This window comes from Macrotis lagotis, chromosome 5 (assembly GCF_037893015.1).
Source record: "Macrotis lagotis isolate mMagLag1 chromosome 5, bilby.v1.9.chrom.fasta, whole genome shotgun sequence".
NCBI classification, from domain to species: Eukaryota; Metazoa; Chordata; class Mammalia; order Peramelemorphia; family Peramelidae; genus Macrotis; species Macrotis lagotis.
The window spans coordinates 200,811,510-200,826,466 of record NC_133662.1 but is presented as its reverse complement, the minus strand read 5'-3'; the positions used below and the strand labels follow the sequence as shown (position 1 = coordinate 200,826,466).

Here is a 14,957-nt window from a genome sequence, read left to right as displayed (position 1 = left end):
AATACAGATATTTTTGAAGGTGGCAATTCTTTTCATATAATAATAGAAAAGCACTTTAAAAAGGCACACTAAAGACTTACCAAGTTGAATATTTCTAATCCACACAGATTGCTTGGTTTCTTTTAAAATTTTCTCAAAATAAACTCCCGCAAAGCCACTTGAAAAACAAGCTGTAAGTACGGCCATCAGACCTACAAACTGAGAGCCTGCTGAGAGTTCCTTAGAAGTGGATTCTTGAGAATCTGAGGGCCACTAAACAAAACCAGAACAGAATTTGGGGGTTAAATGTGTGATTTTTTCATGTTGTACACTTAAACTCTTAAATCCTAAGATAAAAATTCAACTTCATTCCTCAAAGTCCAAAACCAGTAAAAATAAATTCAAGTTCTATGTAAACTTGATTAGTATTCAGGTTTCATCTCTCCTATAAGGCTCAGGCTACAACTTTAGGGTGGTAGCTCAGTGATAGAGAGCTGGGCCAAAAGTCTGGGAGACTCACCTTCCTGAGTTCAAATGTCTGCGGATACTTACTAGCTATGTGACCTTGAGGTAGTTCCTGAAACCTGTTTGCCTCAGTTTCCTCATCTGTAAAATGAGCTGAAGAAGGAGGTGGCAAACCATTTCATTATCTTTAGCAAGAAAACTCAGGGCAGCTAGGTGGCACAGTGGACAGAGCACTGACCCTGGAGTCAGGAGGACCTGAGTTCAAATCCAATCTTAGACACTCAATAATTACCTAGCTGTGTAACCTTGGGCATGTCACTTAACTGCCTTGCCAAAAAAAACAAAAACAAAAAAACAAGTCAAATGGGGTCATGAGGAATTAGACCGTGACTGAAATGACTACACAACAACAAAACTAATTTGAAATCCTCAAAAAACATCCCCAATATCTATTGCCTCATTATCTGTTCTCCCTCTTCTGGCTAAAATTCTGGAGAAGGCTGTTTACAATCTATATCTCTACTTCCCTTCCTCTCATTCTCTTCCTAATGCTATAGTCTAGCTTCTGACCTCATTATTCAATTGAAACTTCTTTCTTCCAATTTGCTAATGATCCCTTCATTGCCAAAATAATAGCCTTCTCAGCTATCATTCTTCTACATCTCTCTGAAGCTTTTGACTCTGCTGATCACCCTCTTCTCCCTAATAGTTCCCTTTCTCTAAGTTTGTATGACACTACTCTCCCTTAATTCTCCTCCTACCTAATCTAAATGCTCCTTCTCAGTCAGTTTTACTGAATCTTCAATCAGGTCATGCCCACTTACCATGTGGATCCCCCCCCCCCCTTCCCTGGGCCCAATTCTCTTTTTCCCACTATACTACTTAATTTGATGAGCTCCTCAACTCCCATAATGATGATTCTCAAATTACTTATCCAGCCCTAATTTCTCTGCTGACCTCCAGTATTAAATCTCCAAAGACTATCAGGTAGCTTGAACTGGATTCCTGTAAATATCTTAAACTAATCATGTCCAAAACTAAATTCCTTATTTTTTCTCCAAATGCTCTCTTCTTCCAAACTTCCCCAGTACTGTCAAGTCAGTCAATAAACATTTAAGTGCCTACTATGCACCAGTTGGTGTAAAGCTCTGGGGGATATAAAAAAAGACAAAAGATAGTCCTTCCCTTCAGGAGCTCATATGTGCCAACAAGCTATATATAGAATATAAAGGGAATAAGTAACAAAGGAAAGGATTAAGATTAAGAGGAGTTAGGAAAGGCTTCCTACAGAAACTTGTTGAGGGTGGCACTCCCATCCTCCCAGTTACCCAATTCTTTCCCCAGTTATCTGATCGTTGACAAAAGCTGGCTCTCTTGCCAATATCTTTTGGATATTTCTTTTTTCTCTCCTGACACTGCTACCACCCCGGTGCTAGTCCTCAGCACCTCATACCAATATCATTCCAATTCCATGCTGGTTAGTTTTCCTGTCACCAGTCTATTCTTTACTCAGCTGTTAGAGTGATCTAAAGTACAGGTCTGACAATGTCACCTCCCCATTGAAAAAATACCAGTGACTTCCTATCATCACTAGAATCAAATTTAAAATCCTTTGTGGCATTCAAAATCCTTCATAACTAAGTCCTCCCCCAATCCCCACTTTTCCAATTTTCTTATATACTTTTATTCTTTCTGTATGTACTCCTCTATCCAGTGACATTTGCCTCTTTACTGTTCCTTGAAAAAGTTCTATGTCCTAAATTGAAGGCATTTCTACTGGCTGTCTCCCATGTCTGGAATGATCTGCTTCCTGCTTTCCTTCAAGTTCCAGATAAAGTCTCATTTTCTACAGAAAGCCCTTCCCAATCCCTCTTTATTATAATGCCTCCCCTCTGTTGACTATTTCTGTTTTATCCTAGCTACAGCTTGCTTGCACATAGTAATTTCTAGGTTGTCCCCCGCCCTTAAGACTCTTGAATTTCTTGAAAATAGGAGCTGTCTTTTACCATTCTACTTCCTGCACTTAATGTAGTGACTAGTACAAGAAATTTCTTTTTAAGTTTGTCACATATTAGACCAGAGTGACTGAAAATGGTACAAGTCTAAATGGCAGTAAATGTAGCTTAATGCTCATCCTGTTACTTACTGAATATCATTCACCATTTCCTCTTTACACTGTCCATCTACTGATTTGAGTTAATACAGAAAGGAAGATAGAAACACTACAGAATTCCAAGGACAACAGAAGAAAGTCAGTGACGGCAGAACCCAAAACAGTGACAGAAAAGATAGCAGTGTAGGACAGAAGTAATGAAAGATGCTAGAGAAGAAGATAAGTTGGCGACATGAGACTATCATGCTAAGTACAATGTTAGAAATGGCAAAAACAATGTGGTGTGATTATTATAATTGACTTACTGATGAGGTCTCCCCTTAATTACTAATTCAATTACTTTTATTTTTACTACCTCATCACATATTCTCCAAGCTGAAATTCTTTCTGATTTCCTTCCTTCCATTATTATCATTAATATTTTCTTAGTCTCAAAACCTAGAGACATCTTTTGCCTTCATCAGAGCACACTACTTTATGTAGATCTATGTAAGTATGTGTTACTGCACGTTATTTCTTTTTAAGTCAAAGTCTTCTTATTTCTTTATACCTGGAAGTTTCAGCCACCTATTAATTGGTTTCTGTTTTAATCCAGTAGATACCACTGTACGATTAATTATGTTAAAACCCCTCTCAGAGCATGCCATTCCCTTGGTCAAAGAATAAATTATCCTATGGTTCTATATTGCCTATAAAATAAATCTAAATCCTTATGGAGGCATTCAAAGCCCTCTACTTTATTTCCCATTCCTTTTTAACAATGAACCTCTGCTACCAAACTGATTTACCTATTATCTCTTAAGTTTCCTGTCTATATACCTTTTCCCACAGTGTCCTCCTCTCCTTTTCAACTGTAAAAATTCTACCTATATCAACTCTTTCCTTCAATAATGCCGGATAAACTTGTCAAAAACGACCCCTCTTAATTTTGATAGCACTTACTATCTGAACCACTTATTTAAAAGTAGGAAAAAACACTTATTAAGTCCTTATTGTAAACTAGAAATTTATCACATATGATATCTCTTTTAATCCTATCTTGAACGGCTATGTCTCTGAGTGCTTGATTGCTACTTAAGTTTTTCAAAAATTTAAGGACTTTTCTTCCCCACAACTGTTCTACTATTTGCTACCTGTTTGACCTCAGGAAAGTCATGATCTCTGATTTGGTTTCCTCAATTACAAAATGAAGTGGATGGGTTATAGTACTTCCAAGATCTATTTTTGCTTTAAATCTATGGTTCTGTGAAATAGATTGCAATAATGTTAGGGATAAGAGATGTATTTTAAATTTCTATATATCTTCCACAACATTTTATAGAACATAAGCACATATGACCAAAGATTTAGAATAAAAGAGCAGAGACGTGAATTAAAGTTCTAATTCTTAAGTCCTTTCCAGTCTTTTGTCTATGTACTACAAAACATTGTGGAATACATCCTCCTTTAATACTCACAGTGCATCAGTTCCTTCTGTCCCTATGACTTCTCCAAATGGAGGTGGAGGGAGCCCAGCCTAGACATCACTTTATTTCCCATCCAGCTCTATACCTACAGACTTCTCCATCCTGACCTTCACCCTCTAGCTACCTTCCCTTCTCCCAATCCCTTTTTGCATGTTTTCTTTTCCCATTAAATTATAAGCTCCTTGAGGGAAGCTAATGTTGTCACAGAATAGCACCTGGCATATTGTGGGCACTTATTAAATGTTTCTGGCTGAGGATGCAGAGCTTAAAGCATACCTGTCATCCTCAAGAGTGTTAAAATTGGAGTCAGCTAGATGGTGCAGTGGATAGAGCACTGGCCCTGCAGTCAGAAAGACCTGAGTTCAAATACAGACTCAGACACTTAATAATTGCCTAGCTATGTGATGTTGGGCAAGTCACTCTTAACCCTACTGCCTTAAATAATAAATAAAATTTTAAAAAAACCTTAAAAAAAAGGGTCTTAAAATCTAGGGCAGCTCGTTAAGGCAGTAGATACAGCACCAGCCCTGGAGTCAGGAGGAGCCAAGTTCAAAATGTGGCCTCAGACACATATTAGCCAGGTGACAGAGGTTAAGACACTTAACTCTGTCTCCAAAAAAACCTTATCATTTCGTTCATAAGAACAAATGTTTAGATATGAAAGTGATGACACAACTAATTTAATTTAATGCCCTCATGGACAGGTGAAGAAACTGAGGGTCAGAGAAGTTAAGTAACTCACCTAAATTTATACCCTTCAAAAGAAATTTTTCAATAAATATTTCATCTGATGTAAAGGGTAAATAGTCACATAAACGAAAAAGGACAATACAGTATTTATTCACAACAATTATTTTTAAAAAACTACAATGAATATGGAAATAAACTTATCTTGAATAATTTACCTGTACAAAAGTGACACCTGCCATTAAAATCATTAGAGAGAGCCACTGGTACAAGCCTAATTTTTTACTAAGCATGAACACAGAAAACAGTGCTGTTGTAAGAATTTTTAATTGATAAGTAACCTGAAAAAAAAAGAGAGAACAGGTATTATTATTATTGTCACTTTTTTAAAAGCACTAAAAGAATTTTTTTTTCTAAAGTACCTGATAAGTAGCTGCATCTAGGTTTGATAATGCTACATAGAGTAAATTATTCTGAAGAGTATATATTCCTGATGGAATAGCAAGCTTAAGTGTTTCCATAGGTTTGTTTAGAATTTCATCATGTAACACTCTATTCAATGCTCGGAGACTGAATTCTAAAGGGGAAAACACATAAAAAAAGAGCAACATAAGTAACTTTACTTACAGCAAGTCACAATTTCTCATGGTTTTAGTTTTCCAGTTTTACTCCACAGCCACCTGCCACCTTTCTTTGGGATCTGGTCCATCTTTAACACTGGGTACTGTCTTAGTCTAAGACCCTATCACCTATTTCCTGGCTTTTATACCCTTCTAGGCTTTCTCCAGTGTTTACCCTGATCTGGGACCTTCTGCCATCCACCATCCTCCAAACCTTCTCTAATCTAGACTTGAAGCCAACAGCTCCCAAATGGACTCCCACATGTCCTTTCTGTTTCTGCCTGACTTAAGGCAGGTCTCAAATTCACAGGACACCATACCATCTGCCACAAGGCTGTATCTGGTAGAAGGACCCTAAACAATCTAATCACCTTCTTCAGTTAAGGAGTCTCTAACAACTGATACTCTGCCTAGTTTTATTCTTCCCCCTTACACTTTCCTCTTTTTAGTGATTCTGAGGGGCCAACCTACAAATTTTTCCTCATCTTCAGTTGCTCACTCCCTTATTCACATTCACTTCAAACTTAACCCCCATTAAAGTATTCCACTTAGATAATCACACTCCTTCCTACTGCATAATTAACAAACTTAATTTCATCTAAAACTTCTGGTACTCCCTTAAGACCTAGTTCTCTCCTTATAACACTGATTCCTTAGCAAATTTCTATAGACAATGGCTATGCCTTCTTTTATACTCAACTCATTGACTGTAGTGAGGGATTTGGAGTACATATCTGCCATGTGCAGAATTTTCATCTATAACCCACTGCCATCACTCAGCAAATGATGAGTGTAAAAATTCATTAGCCAATCTTGACTGAGTGGCCTCTAAGACATTTTCCTTCCATCCTCAGAGAGTTTAATTTCTGGCTAATATGCTTTTCCCTCCATTCTCACTCCTGCTCTGATATCAGAGGTATCTCAACACAAAGATTTATTCTCTCAATTCCCAGCTTCTCAATCTATTCAATTCCCATGATTTATTACTCTATTCTACTTTAGTTACATACACATACATGGTCAGGCCTTGATCTTGCTACCACCTACAAGTTTCACTTCCCTGTTCAAAAATCCAAAATGACATTTTATTATTCTAGTTTTTTTCCATTTGTCTTATGACCACATGACCCTATTCTTAAATCTCTACCAGGATCTGCATTTCCTCCAATCTCTCTTCAAGCTTCCCATGGCACCCTTCCTCCAACTCTTTTCAGTTGAATATAATTCTTTTGCTCTTTTTTTAATTTGTAGGTTGACAACTGTATTTAATGCACAAGATTAACAGGAGAATGAATTCCAGGTAAGAAATTGTGTATATTTTGAACCAAAATTTCTTTAAATGCTAATGTAAATTAAATGTAAATTAAATCCAACAGAAGTGAACCAAAGGATTATTATTTTCAAGTTCTCTCATCCCTCACAACTCAGTTATTTTCTGCTAAGAAATATGGATCTTTTCATAGAAATTCTTTTCACTGAATTTTTGCCTGTTCTACAGTCAACAACACATGAAAGATGGAACTTTATGAGATCCCACAATATCTCAAATAGAAGTTCCAAAGTTTTCTAAGAAAAAAACTTAATGAAAGGTATTAATAGAAAACAAATAAATCTAAACTTAGTTTAGCTTTCTCTTCTTATCCATTGCACTAGTAAAGATATTAACAGGAGACTTCTTAGCATAGAAAGAAGAGGGATGGGAATCAGAAGATATTTTGCTAATGCCAATGTTTTGTGAACTTGGGAAAATCATTTAATGTTTCTGGGCTGCAATTTCCTTATCTTAAAAAAATGAAGTTGAATTACTTAATTACTTAACCTTTTCTAATGCTAATACACTATGAACAATAAAATGACTCCAAAGCACAAACAGAATGAAAAAAGGACAAACAATGAATTTACACGTCTCAAATGTATCTCAAATTCAGCAAGTCCCACAATGAATTCATCATCTTCCCCCCACCAAAAGAAGTTTCTCAGAACTTCTAGGGGGGCAGAGCCAAGATGGCTACAAGAAGGGATCCATCCAGTCTTAGGCACTCTCTGATAAAACTTGTAACTAAGGACTCTAAACTTTCGAGAGACAGAACCCACAGAGGGACCCAGTGAGGCAGTTCTCCTACTCAAGGTAACCTGGAAAAGAGCAGAAAGGCGGAGGGGCTGCCGCCAGAGGGGTGGCCCGCCAGAGCGAAAGAACCTCAGCCTCCAGGAGGCAGCCCCAGGGCACTGGGAGCCGTGGATCACAGCAGCAGGGGAGTCTCCTGAGCTACACCCCAGGGAGCACCGGGCACAAAGTGGGGGAACAGCTGGGGACCTCTGCCAGAGTGAGCACATGGAGCCCAGCCCTCAGGGCACAAAGGGAGCAGCTTGGTCTTTCAGCAGCCCAGGCAGAAACAGAAGCAGGTGGAGCCCATAAGCAGGAGCCTCCAGGGCATGAACCCATTGAGCTGAGGGAGGGGAGTGAAGAGAGACTGCAGAGCTCTTCTGTCCTCTGCCCCTGGAACAGGACTCTGGGGCTCTGACCACATTCAGATCCTGATCGCAATCTAGGCCCCCCCCATAGAACAGCAGGGGCCCCCCCACCTTGGCCCCATGGCAGAGGGGGGAGCCTATGGTCATTCACAGACCAGGAGGGAGGACAGAGCCTCACACACTAAGACCCTTGTGGGAGTGCCCCAAAAGCTCAGGAAGCACCCCAAAACCAGGCCCAGGCTGGGAAAATTAGCAAGCAGAGAAACAAGAGGAAGACCATTGAGAAATATTTTGCGCATGAGCCCAAGAAGGATCAAAATACTCAGTCTGAAGATGAGGAAGCACAAGCTCCTACATCTAAAAACTCCAAGAAAAACAGAAATTGGGCTCAGGCTGTGACAGACCTCAAAAAAGACTTTGAAAATCAAATGAGGGAGTTGGAAGAAAAACTGGGAAAAGAAAGGAGAGAGATGCAGGAAAAACATAAAAATGAAGTCAGCAGCTTAGTCCAAGGAAATCCAAAAAAATGCTGGAGAAAACAGCATGATAAAAACCAGCTTAGGTCAAATGGATAAAACAGTTCAAAAAGTTATTGAGGAGAAGAATGCCTTAAAAAGTGGCCAGATGGAAAAGGAGATAAAAAAACTCTCTGAGGAGAACAAATCCTTCAGACAAAGAATAGAATTCAGGGAGATTGATGAATTTACCAGAAATCAGGAATCAATACTTCAAAACCAAAAAAATGAAAAATTAGAAGAAAATGTGAAACATCTCACTGAAAAAACAACTGATATGGAAAACAGACTTAGGAAAGATAATTTAAAAATTATTGGAATACCTGAAAGTCATAATCAGGAAAAGCCTTGACATCGTTTTGAAAGAATTGCTACAGGAAAATTGCCCTGATATCCTAGAAGCAGAGGGCAAAATAGAAATGGAGAGAATCCACCGATCCCCCCCAAGAAAGAGATCCCCAAAAACCAACCCCTAGAAATATTATAGCCAAGTTCCAGAACTCCCAAGTCAAAAAGAAAATATTACAAGCAGCCAGAAGGACACAGTTCAAATATCGTGGAGCTGCAGTCAGGATCACACAGGACTTAGCAGCAACTACATTGGAAGCTCGCAGGGCTTGGAATATAATATACTGGAAGGCAAAAGAGCTTAGAATGCAGCCAAGCATGAACTACCCAGCTAGGCTGAATGCCCTCTTCCAGGGAAAAAGATGGACTTTCAATGAACCAGGGGAATTTCAAATGTTCCTGTTGGAATGGCCAGAGCTGAATAGATTTGATCTTCAGATACAGGACTCAGGTGAAGCATAGAGAGTGGAGGAGAGGGGGGAAATATGAGGGACTTAATGATGATGAACTGCATGTATTCCTGCATAGAAAAATGACACTGATAATACTCATATGAACCTTCTCAGTTAATAGAGCAGGTAGAGGGAGCTTTTATAGTTGAAGCACAGGAGAAAGCTGAATTCGAAGATAAAATGTGGTGTAAAAATGGAGTCAATAGAAAAAAAGGGAAATGTAATGGGAGAAAGAACAAGGAGAGGGGGAATAGGCCAAGATATTTCATATAATAAGATTTTTTTTATTACAATGATGATATGGAAGGGGGGAGGCAAGGGGGAATGAGGGAACCTTTGCTCTCAGCAGAGGTGGCTAGGAGAAGAAACAGCATATATACTCAATGGGATATAGGCATCTGGAGTAAGAAGGAGGGGGGAGCAGGGGGAAGGGGTGGGGATGTGAATAAAGGAGGAGAGGATGGACCATGATGGGGAGAGTGGTCAGATATAACACATCTTTTTTTACTTCTTGCAAGGGGCTGGGATTGGAAGGCCTGTCCAGGACCATAGGGCCAGGTGGATTCTGGGCCTAAGGGGTGGTATGGGGGCTCAGGGCTTCTTGGCCCCAGGACCAGGGATCTGTCTGCTGCACCACTCAGCGACCCTACAGCAGAGTCAGAGTGAAAGGAGAGAGAAAATATAGTACATGGTAGTGGAGAAATAAGAAAGGAGGGAGTTGCAATCAGCAATGGCAACGTTGGAAAATATGGAAGTAACTTTTGCAATGGACTTACCATAAAGAATGCGATCCACCCATGACAGAGCTGTTGGTGTTGGAACAAAGACTGAAGCACATTTATTATTATTATTATTATTATTATTATTATTATTATTATTATTATTATTGTTGTTTGGTGGAGGGTACAGGGCAAATGGGGCTGGGTGGCCTGCCTGGGGCCACATAGCAGGGTGATCTTTGGGTGTCTGAGGCTGGATTTGGACCCGGGTGGCACTGGCTCAAGGGCCAATGCTCTGTTTGCCACCCAGCCACCCCTACTATTATGACTATTTTATTTTATTTTGGGTCTTTCTTTTTTCTTCTTTTTGGTTTTTGCAGGGCAGTGGGGTTGGTGTGGCTTGCATGTCACACGGCTGTTGATTGTTGGATTTACGGGGCTGGATATGGGCTTGGGTGCTGTGGTTCCAGGGCTGGTGCTTCGTCCATTGCACCACCTGGCCATACCTACAATTATTACTCTTTTTTTTATTTTAATTTTTTTTTCCTCTCCCCGTTACTTTATCGCCCAAACAAGTCTATATTCATGGGGTGGGTATTTTGTTTACTCTTAAACAAGAATATTTTATTAATGTAAAAAAAAAACATTTGTACAAAATGAGAATTAAAAAATTAAATTAAATTAAAAAATAAGTTTTTGTTAAAAAGGAATGAAGCTAAAAACAATACTATAAGCAAATTAGAAGGTCAAGGACTAGTTTATCTGTCAGATCTATGGAAAGTGGAGCAGTTTATGAAAGGAAGAGATGGAGAACATCAATAAAAACAAACTAGATGATTTTGATTTCATTAAATTAAAAAGCTTTTGGACAGATAAAATCACTGCAACCAAGACCAAAAGAAATGTGGTAAACTGGGAAACAATCTTTACAACTAATGTTTCTGACAAAGGGCTCATTTCTAAAATACACAGAGAACTGAGTCATATTTCAAAAAAAAAAGACATTCCCCAGCTGACAAATAGTCAAAGGATATGCAAAGGCAATTTACAGATGAGGAAATCAAAGCGATCCATAGTCATATGAAAAATCGCTCTAAATCATTACTTATTAGAGAAATGCAAATAAAAGTTTCTCTGAGGTACCACACCTCACACCTCTCAGATTGGCCAATATGACCAGAAAGGATAATGATCATTGTTGGAAGGGTTGTGGGAAATCTGAGACACTATGACATTGGTGGTGGAGCTGTGAACTCATCCAACCTTTCGGAGAGTAATCTGGAACTATGCCCGAAGGGCAACAAAAATTTGCATGCCCTTTGATCCAGCAATACCACTACTGGGTCTATACCCTGAAGAGATGATGAAAAAGGGTAAAAACATCACTTGTACAAAAATATTCATAGTAGCCCTGTTTGTGATAGCAAAGAATTGTAAATGTCTTTCAATTGGGAAATGGCTTAGCAAACTGTGGTATATGCATATCATGGGACACTATTGTTCTAATTAAAAACCAGGAGGGATGGGAATACAGGGAAGCCTGGAGGGATTTGCATGAACTGATGCTGAGGGAGATGAGCAGAACCAGAAAAACACTGTACACCCTAACAACAACATGGGAGTGATGATCAACCTTGATGGACACGCTTATTTCATCAGTGCAATAATCAGGGACAATTTGAGGCTGTCTGCAATGGACAATACCATCTGTATCCAGATAAAGAACCGTGGAGTTTGAACAAAGTTCAAGGACTATTCCCTTTAATTTGGGGAGGGGAAGGAATGAGGCCTTTTCTCCCATTCATTCTTTCTTTCTCCTACTGAACTAGGTGGCACAGTGACTAGAGTGCTGAGACCTGGAGTAAGGGAGTCTTGAATTAGAATCCAGCTCAGACACTTACTAGCTGTGTGGCCCTTACTTGCTGTTTGCCTCAGTTTCCTCATTGGTAAAATGGGGATAATAACAGCACCTATGAGGAAAAAATGAGATATCTGTAAAGCACTTTGCACACCTTAAAAGTGCTATATAAATGCTAGCTATTAACTATTATTATTGTTTTTCTTTCAGTAAGATTCTACCATTCACAATCTCTCCTGACCATCTCCTCCTTTCTATTCCTACTACCATCTCTCTAGTTCAGACCCTTATTAACGTAATCTAAACAATATATTGCAATAGCTGTCTAACTGGCATCTCTATTTCTAGTCCCCTTCATCAGATTTAACTTTCTTGGGAGTTTTTTGGGTTTTTTTCTTTAGGTGTTTGCAAGGCAAATGGTGTTAAGTGGCTTGCCCAAGGCAAGGTCATTATTAAGCTAGATCATTATTAAGTGTCTGAGGGCAGATTTGAACTCAGGTACTCCAGGGCCAGTGCTCTATCTACCGTGCCACCTAGCTGCCCTAGATTTAACTTTCTTAAGTACAGAAGCTCTGATTATGATTATCATACTAAAAAATCTCCAAGGACTCCCTCTTGACTAATAACTACAGCTTGAACCCCATAACTAGGATTTAAGTCTTTACAATTTAGTCCCAATCTACTTTTCTAGCCTTATCCTACATTTATTCCTTCTCCTACAAAAATTTATAGTCTTCTACAATGTGGCTTGTTTACTTTTTTCCTAGGCCTGTTTCATATTAATCACCTTTAGGCACTCTACATGGAAGCCAAGCTGACCTATCAGCAATTCACATTTTCATGTCTCTAGTATAATGAAAGTGTTTTAAGGACTGAGACATTCAATTTTGTCTTTGAATTTCTGGGGTTTAAAACAGACCGTGAAAAAATGCTTGCTGAACTGAATTAAACTGCTTAGGCTTTACTGAATGTAAGGTATGTTTCCTTCATATTCTGGGTCCTTCAAGTTTCAGCTCAGGTGCCACTTCCTATAGACCTTTCCTGAACTTCTAGGTGTTAACCCATCCCCTCCAGAAATTATAACAAAAGTTATCTGTCCTTGTATATCCTTCAGCAGGATAATTATAGCTGACATTTACATAGAGCTTGAAGTTTTTCAAAGCACTTTACAGACATTATTCTTAAGGGCAGGGGCTGTCTTATTTTTGTCTTTATATCCCTAGCACTTAGTACTACATTAAAGGCTTCTAAGCCTTATTATCACCCTACACTTTCCCAGCATGATTTCCTCTGCTCACGGCTCAGACTGTCAACTCCTAGCTGTACCAACTGAAATGCTACCCATCATTCAGGGTCTGGCTTAAGGGCCCCTACTTTAGACCTCCAACAAGCTATAATTTCTCCCTTCTCTGCACTCCCAAAGAACTCTGAGGCACTCACTCTATTGTCACATGCTACGTGTCATATTTATGTGTGTCTCTTTCATAGACTGATTTGAGAGGAAATGCAAGGATGCCTTAGTCATCATTACACTGCCTCAAAGCACCTTGTACAGAGGAGGCACTCAGGACAGATTTGCTGAATGAAATGAATCAGTCTAGTGAACTTTTTTATACCACAGAGGTGACATACACGATTTAATGAATAACTAGAGACAAAATATACCATTTTTCAGTTATGTTTTTGATATATATAAAAAGGTTTACTTATAAAATTTATTGGGTCTAGAAGTCATTTATGGACTCATCTTTAAAATAAGTATTAGTAATGAATGAACATTCATTCTACTCCAAACTATAAACATGGCTAATGTCACACTGTGGACTTTAAATTTGTAAAGAGAATGCTGTGAAGGAATGATGGAGGATAAGACTAGAAAGGTAGGTTGGGACTAAACTGTAAAGGATTTTGAAACCTAGCTATGGAGTTCAAACTGTGGTCATTAGTCAAGAGGGAGTCTGAAGATTTTTTTTTAGCATGATGGTAACATAATCAGAGCTTCTGAACTTTAGAAAGATTAATCTGACAATGGGGATTAGAGGTAGAGATGCCAGTTAGACAGCTGTTGCAATATAATTTAGTTTAAATTAAAAAGGGCCTGAACTAGGGAGATGATAGTAGGAATAGAAAGGAGGGGATGGTCAGGAGATTGTGAATGGTAGAATCTTATTGAAAGTATAACAATAATAATAATTGTAGCTAATACATATACAGAACATGCAGTCTGATCATTAGATAGGGAAAATCTTCCCAACAATTGGTAAAATGTTAATTTTTTATTGTTAAAAAGCCTTCAGGGCTGCTAGGTGGCACAATGGATAGAGCACTGGCTTTGGAGTCAGGAGCATCTGAGTTCAAATCCAGCCTCAGACACGTAATAATTACCTAGCTGTGTGGCCTTGGGCAAGCCACTTAACCCCATTGCCTTGCAAAAAAAAAAGCCTTCAGTACTTTTCCTCAAATATCACAAAGCAGAAGATATTGCAGTCAGAAGCATAAATGTAATTCCCTTCTACTTTGTCCTATAAAGACAAGATATTATGTTTCACCTGTTAAGACTCCCTCATTTCATTTTATTTTGTTGTATTTGCACTTAAATCTTTTGGTAAGACTATTCACTGATTTGGTAAAATTGAATTCACTGAATCATTTAGTGGGTTTTGGTTTTAGAGACTTTATGAGCAACATTTTGAAGGCTGAAGAGATAGGATGGGGTCCCCAAAAGAAAAGCAAAAAAAAAAAAAGAATGAATCCCTTGTAAAGCAAAAAGGGGACACAAAAGGTAAAAAGCAAGGAATTAATGATCTGCCTAGTGGGAGGAAAGGGAGAAAAATTACTAAAAGGTGCCTCCTAGCTCCTCTGCACAAAAACTGAAAGAAGGGAGGAAAAGAATATTCACTCCACCACTCCTCCCCCCACTCTAACTCAACAAAAGGCAACTAGGCAAATTTGAGGGGCTTCTCACCAGGTCCCTGGTCCCCTGGACAGTCTAGGCAGGAGGTCCCTAAAACACAAGGGCCTGGGGTTGAAGTCTGCACTCTAGTGATCCCCACACTCTCTTATCCCAAAAAGAGCTGTAGGAAAGTGAGAAAGGGGAAAAGAGAGAAGGAAAACCCAAACATTCCTCCTGCCTGCTGCTTTTTGTCTTCCTTCCTGTACAATTGAAGTACTCTCCAAAGCAGATAACTAGGAACTTCTAGTTAAATCAAGATTAAACCCGTAATCTGAATTTGTAAAGAGTGCCTAATTCAAAATTCCTGCAC

At 38.9% G+C, this 14,957-nt stretch overlaps 1 protein-coding gene across 2 annotated transcripts in view; it reads right to left on the bottom strand.

Annotated features, from left to right (window-relative positions):
• SLC35A3 (solute carrier family 35 member A3) overlaps window positions 1–14,957 on the bottom strand; it is a 60,468-nt gene that overhangs the window by 22,711 nt on the left and 22,800 nt on the right. For both annotated transcript variants that reach the window (XM_074188255.1, XM_074188254.1), the window contains exons 3-5: window positions 5,133–5,287; window positions 4,929–5,051; window positions 81–252 (exon numbers count right to left, since the gene is read on the bottom strand). In XM_074188255.1, coding sequence (XP_074044356.1) covers window positions 81–252; window positions 4,929–5,051; window positions 5,133–5,287 — 450 coding nt within the window. The remainder of the gene's footprint in view (window positions 1–80; window positions 253–4,928; window positions 5,052–5,132; window positions 5,288–14,957) is intronic.